Source organism: Podarcis vaucheri (assembly GCF_965113315.1).
Source record: "Podarcis vaucheri genome assembly, chromosome: 2".
Taxonomy (NCBI): domain Eukaryota; kingdom Metazoa; phylum Chordata; class Lepidosauria; order Squamata; family Lacertidae; genus Podarcis; species Podarcis vaucheri.
Window position 1 is genome coordinate 113,760,865 of NC_138760.1, and position 14,303 is coordinate 113,775,167.

General features: G+C 46.2%; 1 protein-coding gene across 2 annotated transcripts; it reads left to right on the plus strand.

Moving 5' to 3' along the window:
* Nucleotides 1-1,299: 1,299 nt before the first annotated feature.
* Nucleotides 1,300-10,907, plus strand: LOC309524917 (E3 ubiquitin-protein ligase TRIM39-like). Of its 2 annotated transcripts, XM_082210149.1 has the most exons (9): nt 1,305-2,367; nt 2,716-2,811; nt 5,383-5,565; nt 6,151-6,173; nt 6,483-6,589; nt 7,369-7,398; nt 7,659-7,727; nt 8,505-8,546; nt 9,945-10,907. In XM_082210149.1, exons 1-9 carry the CDS (start codon nt 1,918-1,920, stop codon nt 10,463-10,465), a joined length of 1,521 nt encoding a protein of 506 aa, XP_082066275.1. In that variant the 5' UTR covers nt 1,305-1,917; the 3' UTR covers nt 10,466-10,907. The 2 variants fall into 2 exon arrangements, with proteins under 2 accessions (XP_082066276.1, XP_082066275.1); XM_082210150.1 differs by lacking the exons at nt 8,505-8,546; nt 9,945-10,907 and adding an exon at nt 7,996-8,330 and having other exon boundaries at nt 1,300-2,367.
* Nucleotides 10,908-14,303: the final 3,396 nt, after the last annotated feature.

A 14,303-nucleotide genomic window follows, 5' to 3' on the forward strand; every position in this document is an offset into this window, starting at 1 on the left:
TTTCAGACTGTCACCCCCAGCTCACATGGTGTTCTCTGCAAGGATCATTCAATGTTGAACCTGGCTTTGTCTATACCCACTAGCCCCTATCAAGGAAGAGGGCCCACTCCCCTTTCCTGGCACTCTTCTCCTCTGATTGTTTCCTTGATGGGCCATCACTGGTCTTTGTCCCCTGCTAATGGCCCTTCCAGCCAGCTCTGCAGATGTGGCTTGGCTCATTAGAATAATTAAATCCAGGCGATTTCAGTATTTGGCAAAGTTTAATCAAACCTTCCTTTGAATTATGCTGCTGAAGGAGACTCTTGAGAGTCCCATGGACTGCAAGAAGATCAAACCTCTCCATTCTGAAGGAAATCAGCCCTGAGTGCTCACTGGAAGGACTGATCCTGAAGCTGAGACTCCAATACTTTGGCCACCTCATGAGAAGAGAACACTCCCTGGAAAAGACCCTGATGTTGGGAAAGATGGAGGGCACAAGGAGAAGGGGACAACAGAGGACGAGATGGTTGGATAGTGTTCACGAAGCTACCAGCATGAGTTTGACCAAATTGCGGGAGGCAGTGGAAGACAGAAGTGCCTGGCGTGCTCTGGTCCAGGGGGTCACGAAGAGTCGGACTCGACTAAACTACTAAACAACAACAAATCAAACCTTGATAATTAAACTTCCTAAATCCAGGAATTATGAGGAGTCTGCTCCCCCGCCCCAATTCAAGAAAGTATATTTCTTTTTTATTGACATGTTTTAATGTTGTTCACTACTTCTGGGAGTTTGGGGGCTAAAAAGCAGTATATAAATAAAACATATCCTAACAAGACCCCAGACACCCACCAGTCCTGCTCCTCTAGTCAACTAGGTCCTAAACTGATTAAGAAAGAGGAAGCAGAGAGCAGGGAAAAGGCAAACTCGGGTACCACTTCTTAAAATTTGGACTAGGGTGGGTTCCCATCCCCACGTGGCGGAGTGTTGCCACGGCTGCTCAGCCTAACCTACCCAACAGGGGGGTTGTGGGGGTTAAGGGGGGAAGCTTCTCTGCCTTTTGGCGAAGATCAAACGTACCTGTTTAATATCTTATGAGTTTAATATCTGGCATGGCCTCTGTTCAGTGCCGGATTTATGTATAAGCTAAACAAGGTATAGTTTAGGGCCCCACTCTCTTGGGGGCCCCAAAAAAATTAAAGGAAAAAGAACTGGATGTACATTTCCAAAATATAAGATAAAAAACATAAAACCTGCATCTGCAACAGTGGCAAATGGCTTTAGATACCTGTTAGGTCCATAAATTACAGTGACAATTTGTTGGTGACAAAAGACAGCTGGACATATAAAGGGCCCCATTACCTTGAGTAGCTTAGGGCCTCATCAAACCTAAATCCGGTCCTGCCCCTGTTAAACAATAAATACAATCTTTGACCTTTTAAACTTTGGGTTGGCGGGTCATTGCTTACTATGCTATATATATTTTCGTGGTTTTATATTGTAAAATCTTCGGAGGAAAGGCGGAGCAGAAATTTAATACGTGCCGCACTGAGCGCCTTAAGAGATGCAAATGTAAGAAAGACAAGTGGTGCAATCAAAGCGCATTTAAGCACCACCATCAGGCATATCTTCACGGGTGTGAGCCATTTCCTGAAAAGTGAAAGTTTTCTGTCCCCTCGCGGCACTTTCCCGCTTCGCTTCAGCGCCACGCCCCCTTCAGACCCTTTGGCGTCACGCTCGTCTCCGTGTTGCGCTGCGTCTTCGCTTTCGCTTTAGCCCGTCTCCTCCTTTCCGCTCCTCGGTTTGCAGGGATCCAGGCTGCGGCGACAGAAGGAATCCTCCGTCTTTGGACCCCAAACTGACCTCTACCGCGGCGAGGTGGGACTCTCTTTCTCCCGCACTGCCCACACCGCGCCTTTTGCGCGCAAGGAGGCGCACCCATGGCCGCCGCCGCCGCCGGGGACCCCTCCAAAACTCTCCAGGACGAAGCGACCTGCTCCATCTGCTTGGATTACTTCCGCGACCCGGTGATGATCATCGCTTGCGGGCACAGCTTTTGCCAAGCCTGCATCGCCCAGTGCCCGGAGGGGCCAAGCCGCGACCTCTCCTCTTGCCCCCAGTGCAGGATCGCTTTCCCCCGAGGCCACCTCCGGCGCAACAGGCACTTGGCGAATATGGCCGAAGCGATCCAGCGCCTCCGCCTGCAGAGCCTCCGCCTGGCCGAAGGGGAGCCCAAGGAGAAAGTGCCGAAGTTGTGCGGTAAGCACTACGAAGCCCTCCGGCTCTTCTGCCTAGAGGACCGCGCCTTCATCTGCTTGGTCTGCAGGGAATCCCGGGCGCACAAAGCGCACGTCGCTCTCCCCATCGACGAGGCTGCCCAGGATGCTAAGGTAAGCGAAATCGAAATTGGGAGAATTTGGAGCAGGAAGAGGATGGGAAAAGGGTGACTCAGGAATAGGCAAATTCGGCCCTCCAGATGTTTTTTGGGACTACAACTCCCATCATCCCTAGCTAACTGGACCAGTGGTCAGGGATGATGGGAATTGTAGTCCCAAAACATCTGGAGGGCCGAGGTTGCCTATGCCTGCTCCAGAAAATGATCTTCAAATGTCATCATCCCCAGGATTTTATTTGCAGTTTTACTTGTATACTACTCTGAGAGCTCTTTAGTGAAAAAGCGGCTTCTAAATCTTTTAATTAATAGTATAAGCGCTGAATGCCATTTTTTCCCCTTTTAGGATCAACTCCAAAGCTGCCTAACAACCTTGAAGAAGGAGAGCGATGAAATTTTGAAGGGGAAATGGTGCAGTGAGAGAGAAATTCAGGAAATGAAGGTAGGCAGGCGCCCAGTTTGCCATCCACTGAACGCAGCTGCCTCCTTTTTGTGCTCCCCAGATGTTCTGGACTGCAGCTCCTCTCAGGCCCATTAGAGGAGTTGTTGGGGCATTCCATGTCAGTTCTGTTAGTTTCTGCTTTTCACGGAGCAGCTGCTTGCAGTCACAGGACTGTTTACATTCCAGAGAGTCCAGATACTGTTGGAGTCTCACGGGAAAGGGAGACGGGATGTGACGTTACTGGTTTCCTGTTTCCTTTGTTCTTTGATTCCTTTGTTCAGTTGCTCTCTGCTTCTCATAGAGAGAACATGTATATTTCTTTGCTCTCTGCATGGCTTAGTAATAACGTATAGCAATGTAGCCCATACCGATCTCATCCTTCCGCTGTGGCGTTGTTTTAATGCTCTGCTGGGCTCAAAGGAAGATGAGCCTTATCAGCTCGGAGGACCGGAGCTGAAATTCCAATAAGTTCAACGCTGTCATGTCGCCCACCCTCTCGGATTTTGATGAAACTTAGTGTACACCCTTCCCTTATGGTTGAAAAAACAACAACCCTTAATTTCCCCCCTCTATCTCAAACGGTTTAAATTTTATAGCACTTCAAAGTTTCGTGAAATCTGTGTTTCTGTCCCTCTTGAGATCCTCTGTATTATGTGCATTTTATTTTTTTCCTCCATAACCAATGATCAGATCTCTTTGAAATTTTACACAGAGATCAATAACATGATGAGGATTTCAGGGGGGAAATACACCAGCACTCAAAAGATTTTATAAATGCCTTAAAAAATGTATAAATGTAGCATTTTTGGTGGAAAAACTAGGTTTAGAAAAATTTTCAGCATTAGGGCACGATGAAATCAAAAGTTTTTGATGGTGAAAATTATTGCAAAGACATGCTTTTTCTCAACAAAGAATAAAATTTATGGGTCTCTTATGTCTTGTAACAATATTTTATGTTTTTTGGACATTGTGGGGGGGAAATCGCAACTGGGTACAACTTTCCTACAATAAAGGTAAAAGGACCCCTGACCATTAGGTCCAGTCGTGGCCGACTCTGGGGTTGCAGTGCTAATTTCGCTTTATTGGCCAAGGGAGCCATGACAGCTTCCGGGTCATGTGGCCAGTATGACTAAGCCACTTCTGGCGAAACCAGAGCAGCGCAAGAAAACGCCATTCACCTTCCCGCCAGAGCAGTACCTGTTTATCTACTTGCACTTTTTGGGGTGCTTTTGAACTGCTAGGTTAGCAGGAGCAGGGACTGAGGAACGGGAGCTCACCCCGTTGTGGGGATTCGAACTGCCGACCTTCTGATCGGCAAGTCCTAGGCTCTGTGGTTTAACCCACAGCGCCACCCGCATCCCTTTTAAAAGAAAAAATTAATGAAACAAAGTCCATCTTAGAATCTAAAATAATATTGGTTATTACAGGGTTGTTGTTTTTTCAAAAGTGCAGGCTTGTTTTTCAGTTTTGGGGTATTTAAAACTATGAAAATTGGCTATATCATGAAATCAATCTAAAAACAATAAATCACAGCCAAATGCAGATAGGTCCATACAACATAAGCTGAAGTGTATCAAGGCACCTGCAAAATGCTTTTGTAACATTTAAGATATAGTGATGGATGAACACAGGATTTCAGAAGTGAATATGGTTACATTATAGATTTCTGGAGCGAAATCGAAGAAAATATTGGAGTGGGGACAGGTAAGCCCTGCCCCAAATAACTGATCACATGATGCAGTGCACCCCCCCCCATTTGAATGGCAATGCCCATCAACTTTTTTGAAAACCCTTAGGAGTTGACACCTCCTATGTATTGTGTTTTTAATATTCAATTGGGAGCCACCCCGAGATGGGCAGGATATAAATAATAAACTATATTATTATTATTATTATTATTATTATTATCATCATTATTATTATCACCATCATCATCACCATCATTACTAGTACAGTGGTACCTCGGGTTACATACGTTTCAGGTTAAAGACCTTGGGTTAAGAACTTTGCTTCAGGATGAGAACAGAAATTGTGCTCCGGCAGCAGGAGGAGGCCCCATTAGCTAAAGTGGTCTTCAGGTTAAGAACGGACCTCCGGAACGAATTAAGTACTTAACCCGAGGTGCCACTGTATAGCTTAACTGAAGGTATCAGATAAGATAGTGGGACAAGGTTGGAAATACGTGGATTGCAAAACAGGAGGAAGTAATGTTCTTGTCTAGGTCAGTAATAGCAAAGAAGTGGGTGAAAAGGTTATTGTCAAGAGAATGGTGGTGGGTTTGGGAATGAATCAGAAAGAGATGACCCCAAGCTGGGAGTGTGCATTCTATTCTCACAGTGACCAAACAGATGCCTTTGGGAAGACCCCCCCAAAAAAAAGCACTGGGGGGGGAAATGTCCACCCTACTGACCTTTGCATTAGGTTACACCTCCTGCTTGTTATGGTGGAATGAATAAGCCCTGGTAAAACTAAGCACAACTGGCTCTTTCCCCCTGTTTGAGCCTGTTTCCCTGGGGATGGAATCACAACAGCACACCGAATTCGGTCTCTCTTGTCCTCGGCTCTTTGCAGAAACGCGTGGGAAGCCTCAGGAATCAAGCTGCGGGAAAGTGGGAACTGCTAGATGCGTGTGAAGAGATCATGAAGTCAATCGACAAAATAGCCAGCGAATTCTCAGAGCGCAGTTCTCATCTCGCCAAGCTGATTAAAGAGGCAGAGGAGATGTGTCTGAAGTCTGCCTTTGAACTCCTGCAGGTGAGATTATACAAGATGTGAAAGCCCAGGGAAATTTGGGCTGGGTGGACATTCCTCTCTCCTTTTTTTTGTTGTTGTTCCCCTCCCCAACAAAAAAAAGGGAAAATTAAAAAATGTTGGTCTGTGACGTGAAAAGGGTACAGCAGATTTGTTTCAGTCCAGACAAACCTTCGTTTTTTAAGATTTCATTATAAATTTGATGGCAAATATGAAGCAGAAACTGATAGCAATAACACAGAAATATGAGGCTTTTGTGTTCTCTCTCACACACCCCTTTTTGACAGTGGAGGAGCTGTAGGGTGGTAGTCAGTGCTAATCCTCCTCAAAGTAGACCCACTGGAATTAATGAGCATGGTCAACTTCGGTTCGTTAATTTCAATGGGTCTACTCTCGGTAGACGCTATTTGAATACAACCCATAATAATGGTCTTCTTTTTTACTATAGTGTTGATGGTCTGTCCTGTTTTCATTGTTCCGTCTTGAAAGGAAGGTGGGCTGTAAATATGCAAAATGCATTAAGTTAGTACTTGATGAACTGTAATAAACTTTGAAAAGTGGGGCTGATCAATTTATCTTTCCCCCCAGGCTATGGATCCCTTGCTGAGCAGGTAAGCCCCTGTTTACAGAATCATAGAATTGGAAAGTATCATCTTCGTCCCACCCCCTTCAATGCAGAAATATGCAGCTGTCCCATATGGGGATTGAACCTGCAACCTTGGGGTTATATCAGCACCCTGCTCTGACCAACTAAGCTATTTTTCAAGATTGGGACAGTCCTGCTATTAGGCAGATTAAGGCCGCCATCTCAGGCAGCTGATTATGCCATGAAAGCGAAGCAATTGCTAGTTTATTTAACAGGAAAGGAATTGGGGAGCAATACAGGGCAGTGTTTTATTTTAAATCATATGTTCTTCCAGGTGCAACACAGAAATATATGGGAAACCCAAAGCTGATCTGAATAAGAAAGTTGAGTGGCTTAATGAAAAACTACAGCTGGTGCAAACCAAGTTGTGTGAGCTTTCAGGTAACAGATTATGCTTTAACTAGGATAATAACAATCACATGAGTCAGTCAGGCTCACCTCCAAAAGAGACAGAAGTTGCCACTGCAGAGTTTTATATATATGGGAGTCCTTCCTCATCTCACATAGTGCATATCAATACAGTGGTACCTCAGGTTACAAACACTTCAGGTTACAGACTCTGCTAACCCGGAAGTAGTACTTCGGGTTAAGAACTTTACCTCAGGATGAGAACAGAAATTGCATGCCAACGGCGTGGCAGCAGCAGGAGGCCCCATTAGCTAAAGTGGTACCTCAGGTTAAGAACAGACCTCCAGAACGAATTAAGTACATAACCAGAGGTACCACTGTATTGGCAGTTCACAAAGCCAGGTCTTGATCTGTGTCTGTGGTTAATCCTGAAGTAATTAGAGCAGATCCTTATGAAAAGTCTGTAGAGTTATTTGGAGTACTGGGTCGCAATAACAAGACAGCTTAACCAAAGCTACCACTCAGTATTGGGAGACTCAGACTTTCTTTCTGAGACTGCTTTCCCTCACAGGGAACGAGGCAGTAAATATTAAACAAGTATCCCCTTAACTCCCAGCATGACCAGCTAAAATCTTACCTGCACGATTGGGACCACAGTTAAATATTGCAGCCTTTCTGGTTTCTCCCTCCAAAAATGAAGAGCATTCACACACACACACACACACACACGTATATAGAGTACACATCCAGTGTGAACTGTACGTGGTATCTGAAACTTTGTCTGAGTTTCCCTTCCACCTTTCTCTCCCCAGCACCTCCAAAACTGGCCAGTCCAAGAGCAGGTGAGTTTGCATCCATGCCAGAATGGGAAAGAAGCATTTGGTCTAGAACCTTCCATGGGATATGAAAGCCGGGCCCCAGTGGCTGGCATGGTTGGGCACTGTTGCTGAGCAGCAGGTGCCTGCTTTCAGGCGGACGGAAATTGGGAGGTGCAGCCTCGCAGCCCTTTTGTTTGGCCTCATGTGCATGTTCAGACGTTCATGTTAGACTGAAATTAGCTAATCAGAGAGGAATGGGGTGACTGTTGTGTTTTTGAATCCAGGAGGCGTGCCACAGCAACTCAATCAGCTCAGATGTACTTCTGTTCTTGTCTATCCAGCACCTGCCGCAGGTAAAAAATGGGAGAGCATGGGGATAAATATTTGGGTGGCCAGTGGCTGATGGGAATCTAGCAACATCCGGAAGGTTTGCCATCCCTGAGTTCCATGCTATTCAGCAAAATGAGACGATCCCCTCGCTTGACCCATCCTATGACAAACTGCCTGCTGTACTACTACCTTTGGGCAGTTAACCCAATGACCTACATACGAGTAATGTACATTCTTGCCCTGAGCGTAACTCTTGTCCTCATTTATGGTCTCCTCTTTTTCTTTCGCCAGAACCTAGGGGTCTTTCCCTGACAGTTGACGGTAGTTTTTGATGATAAGTTTGCAGGTCTAACAACACTGGGTCATCACATGTGGCAAAATAAATGAATGCATGCCATGCCTCTCCTGCCCCCTGGAAGAAAGGCAAAGACACAGCAGTTGTTCATCTGACAGTTAGCCTTACGAACACGATTCATGCATTAGTCAATAATTATTGTGAATGATTCTTGTAGTTTAATTAGCAACAAAATTTCATTGGTGCATGCTTAAACAGGCTGTAAGATCTCTTTGGGACACAGGTGGCGCCGTGGGTTAAACCACAGAGCCTAGGACTTGCTGATCAGAAGGTCACATGACCCGGAAGCTGTACGCCGGCTCCCTCGTCCAATAAAGCGAGATGAGCGCCGCAACCCCGGAGTCGGTCACGACTGGACCTAATGGTCAGGGGTCCCTTTACCTTTAAGATCTCTTCTGTTAGCCTTACAGCAGACGTTTTACCCTGTTCTCTTTTCTCCTCCTAGACTATTATATTCCCAAGAAGGGGAACTCAAAATGGATAAGAGGTAAGCTGCTATTTCTGGAGAGCAAAAGCAGTCCAGATGTTGGAGAGTTTCACCATTTGATGTCCTGACCTTTCTCTCTTGAGATAAAAGTTGCTGCAGGGGGAGATCAAACTGGACTGAGGCCCTGGCAGCAGTGCTGAGGGGTAGAGAAAGCGAGTTAGTCCCTGCCCTGTCATTCCAGTCTAAACCAACCCCCCCAGCAAGTAAATAGCTTAAGGGGGACTTAGATTGGGGGAAATGGTGTTGTGGAAAGGGTTACATTAACCATTTTCCAGCTCAAGGGCCACATTCTCTTCTAAAGAGCAATTAGTGCCAGCACCGTCCGTTAAGAGTTTGGGTGTAATCTTCGACACCTCCCTTTCCATGGAGGCGCAGATTGCAGCTATAACAAAGGCGGCATTTTTCCATCTCCGCCAAGCTAAGCAGTTGACTCCTTACCTCTCTCGCCCTAACCTAACTACTGTGATCCACGCGACGGTCACCTCCAGACTGGATTATTGTAGCTCGCTCTACGTGGGGCTGCCCTTGAGACTGACCCAGAAACTCCAGCGGGTGCAGAATGCTGCAGCTAGACTCCTTACGAGGTCTTTGCTGTGAGATCACATTCACCCGGTGCTATACCAGCTGCACTGGCTCCCGGTGGAGTACAGGATCAGGTTTAAGGTGCTGGTTTTAACCTTTAAAGCCTTATACGGCCTAGGACCCTCGTACCTACGGGACCGCCTCTCCTGGTACGTCCCACAGAGAAACTTACGGTCTTCAAATAAAAACATCTTGAAGGTCCCAGGCCACAGAGAGGTTAGGCTGGCCTCAACTAGAGCCAGGGCTTTTTCGGCTGTGGCTCCGATCTGGTGGAACACTCTGTCACAAGAGACTAGGGCCCTGCGGGACTTGACATCCTTTCCGCAGGGCCTGCAAGACAGAGCTGTTCCACCAGGCCTTTGGCCAGGGCACAGCCTGACTCAATCCTTCGGCAATCTTCGCAGAGCTCTGGCCCAATGGTTGCCAGTGGTTTAATTTGAATTAATTTTATAAGGAATGATTTTAGAGTGTTGTGTTGTACTGTTTTATTGTTGTTAGCCGCCCTGAGCCCGGCTTCGGCTGGGGAGGGCGGGATATAAATAAAATTTATTATTATTATAAACAGACTTCTGAGGGCCACATGCCATGTTGTGGGGGGCCAAAGGCAAAAGTGGGTGAAGCAGCGAGTGTAAATTTCATCTTCGTTTCTGCACACACAGCCTCCAGCTTGCAACTCTCACCCTCCATGTGCCCCTGTATTCTGTATGAATTGGCCTACTTTGGTTCTGCGAGCACTACCTTACGGAAGTAACCAATTCTGTTAAGTGTTCGTCTTGTTTGCTTTGTTTTACCACCCGTCTTCCTGTTCTGTTTCAGAAAACGTGGTGTTTGATCCGGAAACAGCCCATCCCCGCTATATTGTGTCTCCAGATGGAAAAGCATTATGGTGGGGAAATGTCCGTCAGAACTACCCCTACAGTTCAATTCGGTTTGAATATGCCCGCTGTGTACTTGGAATGTGGGGATTCAGCTCAGGGAAACATTATTGGACGGTGGATGTCTGTAATGTCAACCATTGGGCTGTGGGCGTAGCCAGAGAGTCTGTGGAGAGGGATAGGGAAATTAATTTTGAACCCTTTGAAGGGATCTGGGCAGTGGGCTTTAGCCGCCACGATCAGTTCAAAGCTCTGACTTCACCTCCTATGTATTTGGACCCAGAAGAGGGCCCAGCACAAATCCGAGTTTCTTTGAACTATGACGCAGGGAAAGTGTCTTTTTATGATGCTGAAGACAACACCTGCCTCTTTATTTTCGACTCAATTGATTTTGATGGGGAGGAAGTTTTTCCCTTTTTCCGGATTGTCGATTCATCAGCTTGCCTCCAGCTGTGCGATTAAAGCACATGGTCCTTGGCCTGTGCTTTGCCTTTCCTGGCTTCTCTGATGAGTCCAGGTGTTAGTTCCAAAGAGCAGCAGATATCCCTTTGGAAGTCTGTACCGGCTGCAATTTCCATCCCATGCCACTGTCCCACATTCCCCTTCAACAAAGGACCATGGTGTTTTGGCTTGACTGTGCAGATGATTGCTTTATAATCCAGTACAGAAAAGCTGGCCTCAAATAATGTTACGGTACTTTAATTTTGCACCCTCTCGGTGGTGCCAATGGGGGATTTCCTCCCAGTGCAGATAGCAGCTTCAGAAGGGGGATTATACTTGGGATCAAAGCAAAGGGTTAAATCCCCCACCACTTTTTTGGGATTCAAATAATCATTAGCTTCTCTCAGTATTTTGCAGCTTTGCAAACCTGCATTTTAATGCTAAATAAATCAAATATTGTCTATTTTTGACCCTTAATCTTCCCATATATTAACTCTGCTGTTTGTTAGCATAGAACTGTAGCTTTTTACTTTTAATGAACTTATGATTTGCTGTCGCCGTTGCAGTCTTTAATCATTTCATTAATCTTTCAATAAAGTTTTTTTTAAAAAAAATCCTTTTAACCTTTGTTTTGACTCAACTAATATTTATGCTCCACTTCTGTTACGATAATTTTAGTTTATTCTATTGCTTTTCTTAAAAGATTCAAGGCATCCTAAAAACATTTTTTTAAAGTGCCATACTGAACAAAAATGATACAGATAATGTTCATAGTGTAAGAATTATTTTAAAAAACCCACCATCCCAGCAAAATAACACAACTAGGCTCACCAATTAACCAGGCCTAGGTTTAAAACCATCCCATCCTATCCCCTGAAATGCCTGTGAGTAAAGGAACATTTTAACATTCCGCAATGTTGGTTCCAATATTTCATTTTAAGATACATGTGTTTGAGGTGGAGTGTTGTTTGGGGTTAGATCAGGCCCACAGGCATAGGCAAACTCGGCCCTCCAGCTGTTTTGGGACTACAATTCCCATCATCCCTGACCACTGGCCTTGCTAGCTAGGGATGCTGAGAGTTGCAGTCCCAAAACATCTGGCGGGCCGAGTTTGCCTATGCCTTGCCCAGGGTCCTGACCCCCAGGTATTTTGTATGAGGCCCCAATCTCCTGTCCCTCCCTCCCGCTTAAAAAAAAAAGTTTTATTATTTTGAATATTGGGCAGTTGAGCATGCTGCAAAATGCAATCCTGGTTAGATCCATGCTGGAAATGGAAGAGTGCTGCGAAACATCTAGTGGAATATTTATATCCTTTAGGCTACTCAAAAATCCTGTCACTATTTTGTATTCTTTTAATATCTTATGTATATTATTTTCAGTGTATTGTTATACATCACCTGAATCTGCGTGAGCGGTGCATAATTCATGGGGTTGCAGGCACGCTAACCAGGGTCTGCTCAGGGATGGACTTTGGTAATATGGCACCCTGAGCAAGAATAAAATTTGATGCCACCCACTAAGTATTACTTATTTTCACAATAATTCCTTATTATTATTTTTTTGCAACCCCTTGGCTTGGTGTCCTGTGTGGGGGAACCACCCACACCTCCATAAATCCTGTGTTCCCTTTTGTGGCAATCAGGCACATGTTGTATAAAGATCATTCATTCGCAGAAACAACAGCTTGTGTATATTAATCTGTGTGAGATTTCCAGAAACTGCGAGAAGCTAGGTTGTTTACAGTAGAGAAGGGGCTGATTCATATGGGCCCAGCGAGGGGATCTGAGCCATCTCCTTTAATAGTGGCAATTACTGGGTGCACAATTCCACTAAGACTTTTTTGCCAATGAGCTTTGACCCTAGAGCAGTGGTGTCCAAACTTTTTTCAAAGAGGGCCAGATTTGATGAAGTGAAGGGTCACGAGGGCCAACCAAAGTTGTTCACCTTTTTTTAGGATTGAAGTTGTTGAGGTTTTTTTTAGGATTTTACCCCAGGAAATAAAATAAAATGCCACAGAGGCCAGATTAAACCGACCCGCGGGCCAGATTAGGCCCCTGAAACAGGCTTGCTCTGCAGTACGAAACACAGGAAGTTTCCTTTTCAGACTATCGCAGTGGGTCACTTCTTCATGGGGGGAAAACGTCCGCACTTTCTTCAAGGTCAGAAGCTCATCAACCCATCTCAGATTTCGCAGCCTAGCTTTGCGATGGCTAGAAGAATGTTTATGGGCCTGTTGCAGGGCACTCTGGTTTCTTAGCTTGCTTGTCCTCAATAGCTTTTGAGAAACCTTCATTGTTGAAGCCATGGCCAGTGGGACTTTTCTGCAAGAGGAACTTGCAAGAGGAGATACTGGCAGCAATTCAGAGTAACGCTGAGCAAAAGAGCTACCGTATTTTTCGCCCTATAGGACGCACTTTTTCCCCTCCAAAAATGAAGGGGAAATGTGTGTGCGTCCTATGGGGCGAATGCAGGCTTTCGCTGAAGCCTGGAGAGCAAGAGGGGTCGGTGCGCACCGACCCCTCTCACTCTCCAGGCTTCAGGAGAGCCCCAGCGCCAGCCCCACAAGGTCGGGGGACAGAGGGAGGCGGAACGTCGCCATCCTGCTGTCTCCCGAAGTGGTTTGGAGGCTGACGGCGGGGAGATCCCACCGCAAGCTCCGGGGACAGCTGGGAGGCGCAGCGCGTCTCCCCGCTGTCCCCGGACCTGATCTCAAGGCAGGCGGCGGGTAGAAGAGCGCTTCTCCCCGCTGCCGGCCCCACAAGCACCTGGGGGGGAAAATAATTTTCCCCCCTTTATTTCCCCCCCAAAAAACTTGATGTGTCCTATGGGCCGGTGCGTCCTATGGGGCGAAAAATACGGTAATCATCTCATCTAGTGGATTTTGGGCTCTCTAAAGATTCTGGCAACAGAACCATCTTCTAACTTATGACATACACCCTTCCACACAAGCCCAGGTGCCCACACATTCTGAATGACTCCAGTAGCCAGCCTTTAGTTTCTCAGCCACATGCAAATGATCTGATGGTAGGCAGAACGGTCGGCCTTCTGCTGGATGGCCATCTGTCATGGATGCTTTAGCTGAGATTCCTGCAGTGCAGGGGGTTGGACTAGATGACCCGTGGGGTCCCCTCCAATTCTAAGATTCTATGGTTCTGCTTCACACCATGCTTTGAAGGCGCTCGGAAGCAAGGAGAGGGATTATTATTATTATTATTATTAATTTATTATTTGTACTCCGCCCATCTGGCTGGTTTTCCCCAGCCACTCTGAGTGGCTTCCAACAAAGATTAAAAATACATTAAAATGTCACACATTAAAAGCTTCCCTAAACAGGGCTGCCTTCAGATTTCTTCTAATTGTCAGGTAGTTGTTTATCTCTTTGACATATGATGGGAGGGCTTCCACAGGGTTGGTGCCACTACCGAGAAGGCCCTCTGCCTGGTTACCTGTAGCCTCACTTCTCGCAATGAAGGAACCACCAGAAGGCCCTCAGCTCTGGACCTCTGTGCGGACAGAACGATGGGGGTGGAGACGCTCCTTCATTATTATTTATGCAGCAGATTATTGCTGCTTTCAAGTACTGGCACAGCCCAGCATTGAAAGAGGTAGACTCCTTCCCTCCCCTATTCCCTCCAGCTTCAGGAAAGCGGCCTCTCAACTCATCACACTGCTTTGCTGCTCTCCTAATTTTTTAATTTTTTTATTTTAACTTTTGTACAGCATTTACAGTATTTCTGCTCTCCTAGTACGGAGAGTATTCACGTCTCTGCAATCCACTCAACCCGTTGAAGCGCTTGGCTGCCATTTTCCACAACTGAACAGAAGCGTCAAGCCCCGCCCCGCTCTGCTTTCTCCACAG

Bases quoted from the DNA above. Each gene is read 5' to 3' on its own strand.
- LOC309524917 (XM_082210149.1), top strand. From the start codon at position 1,918: ATGGCCGCCGCCGCCGCCGGGGACCCCTCCAAAACTCTCCAGGACGAA. The intron at 2,812-5,382 runs GTAGGCAGGCGC...GGCTCTTTGCAG, and splicing joins GAGAAATTCAGGAAATGAAG to AAACGCGTGGGAAGCCTCAG. The intron at 5,566-6,150 runs GTGAGATTATAC...CTTTCCCCCCAG, and splicing joins CTGCCTTTGAACTCCTGCAG to GCTATGGATCCCTTGCTGAG.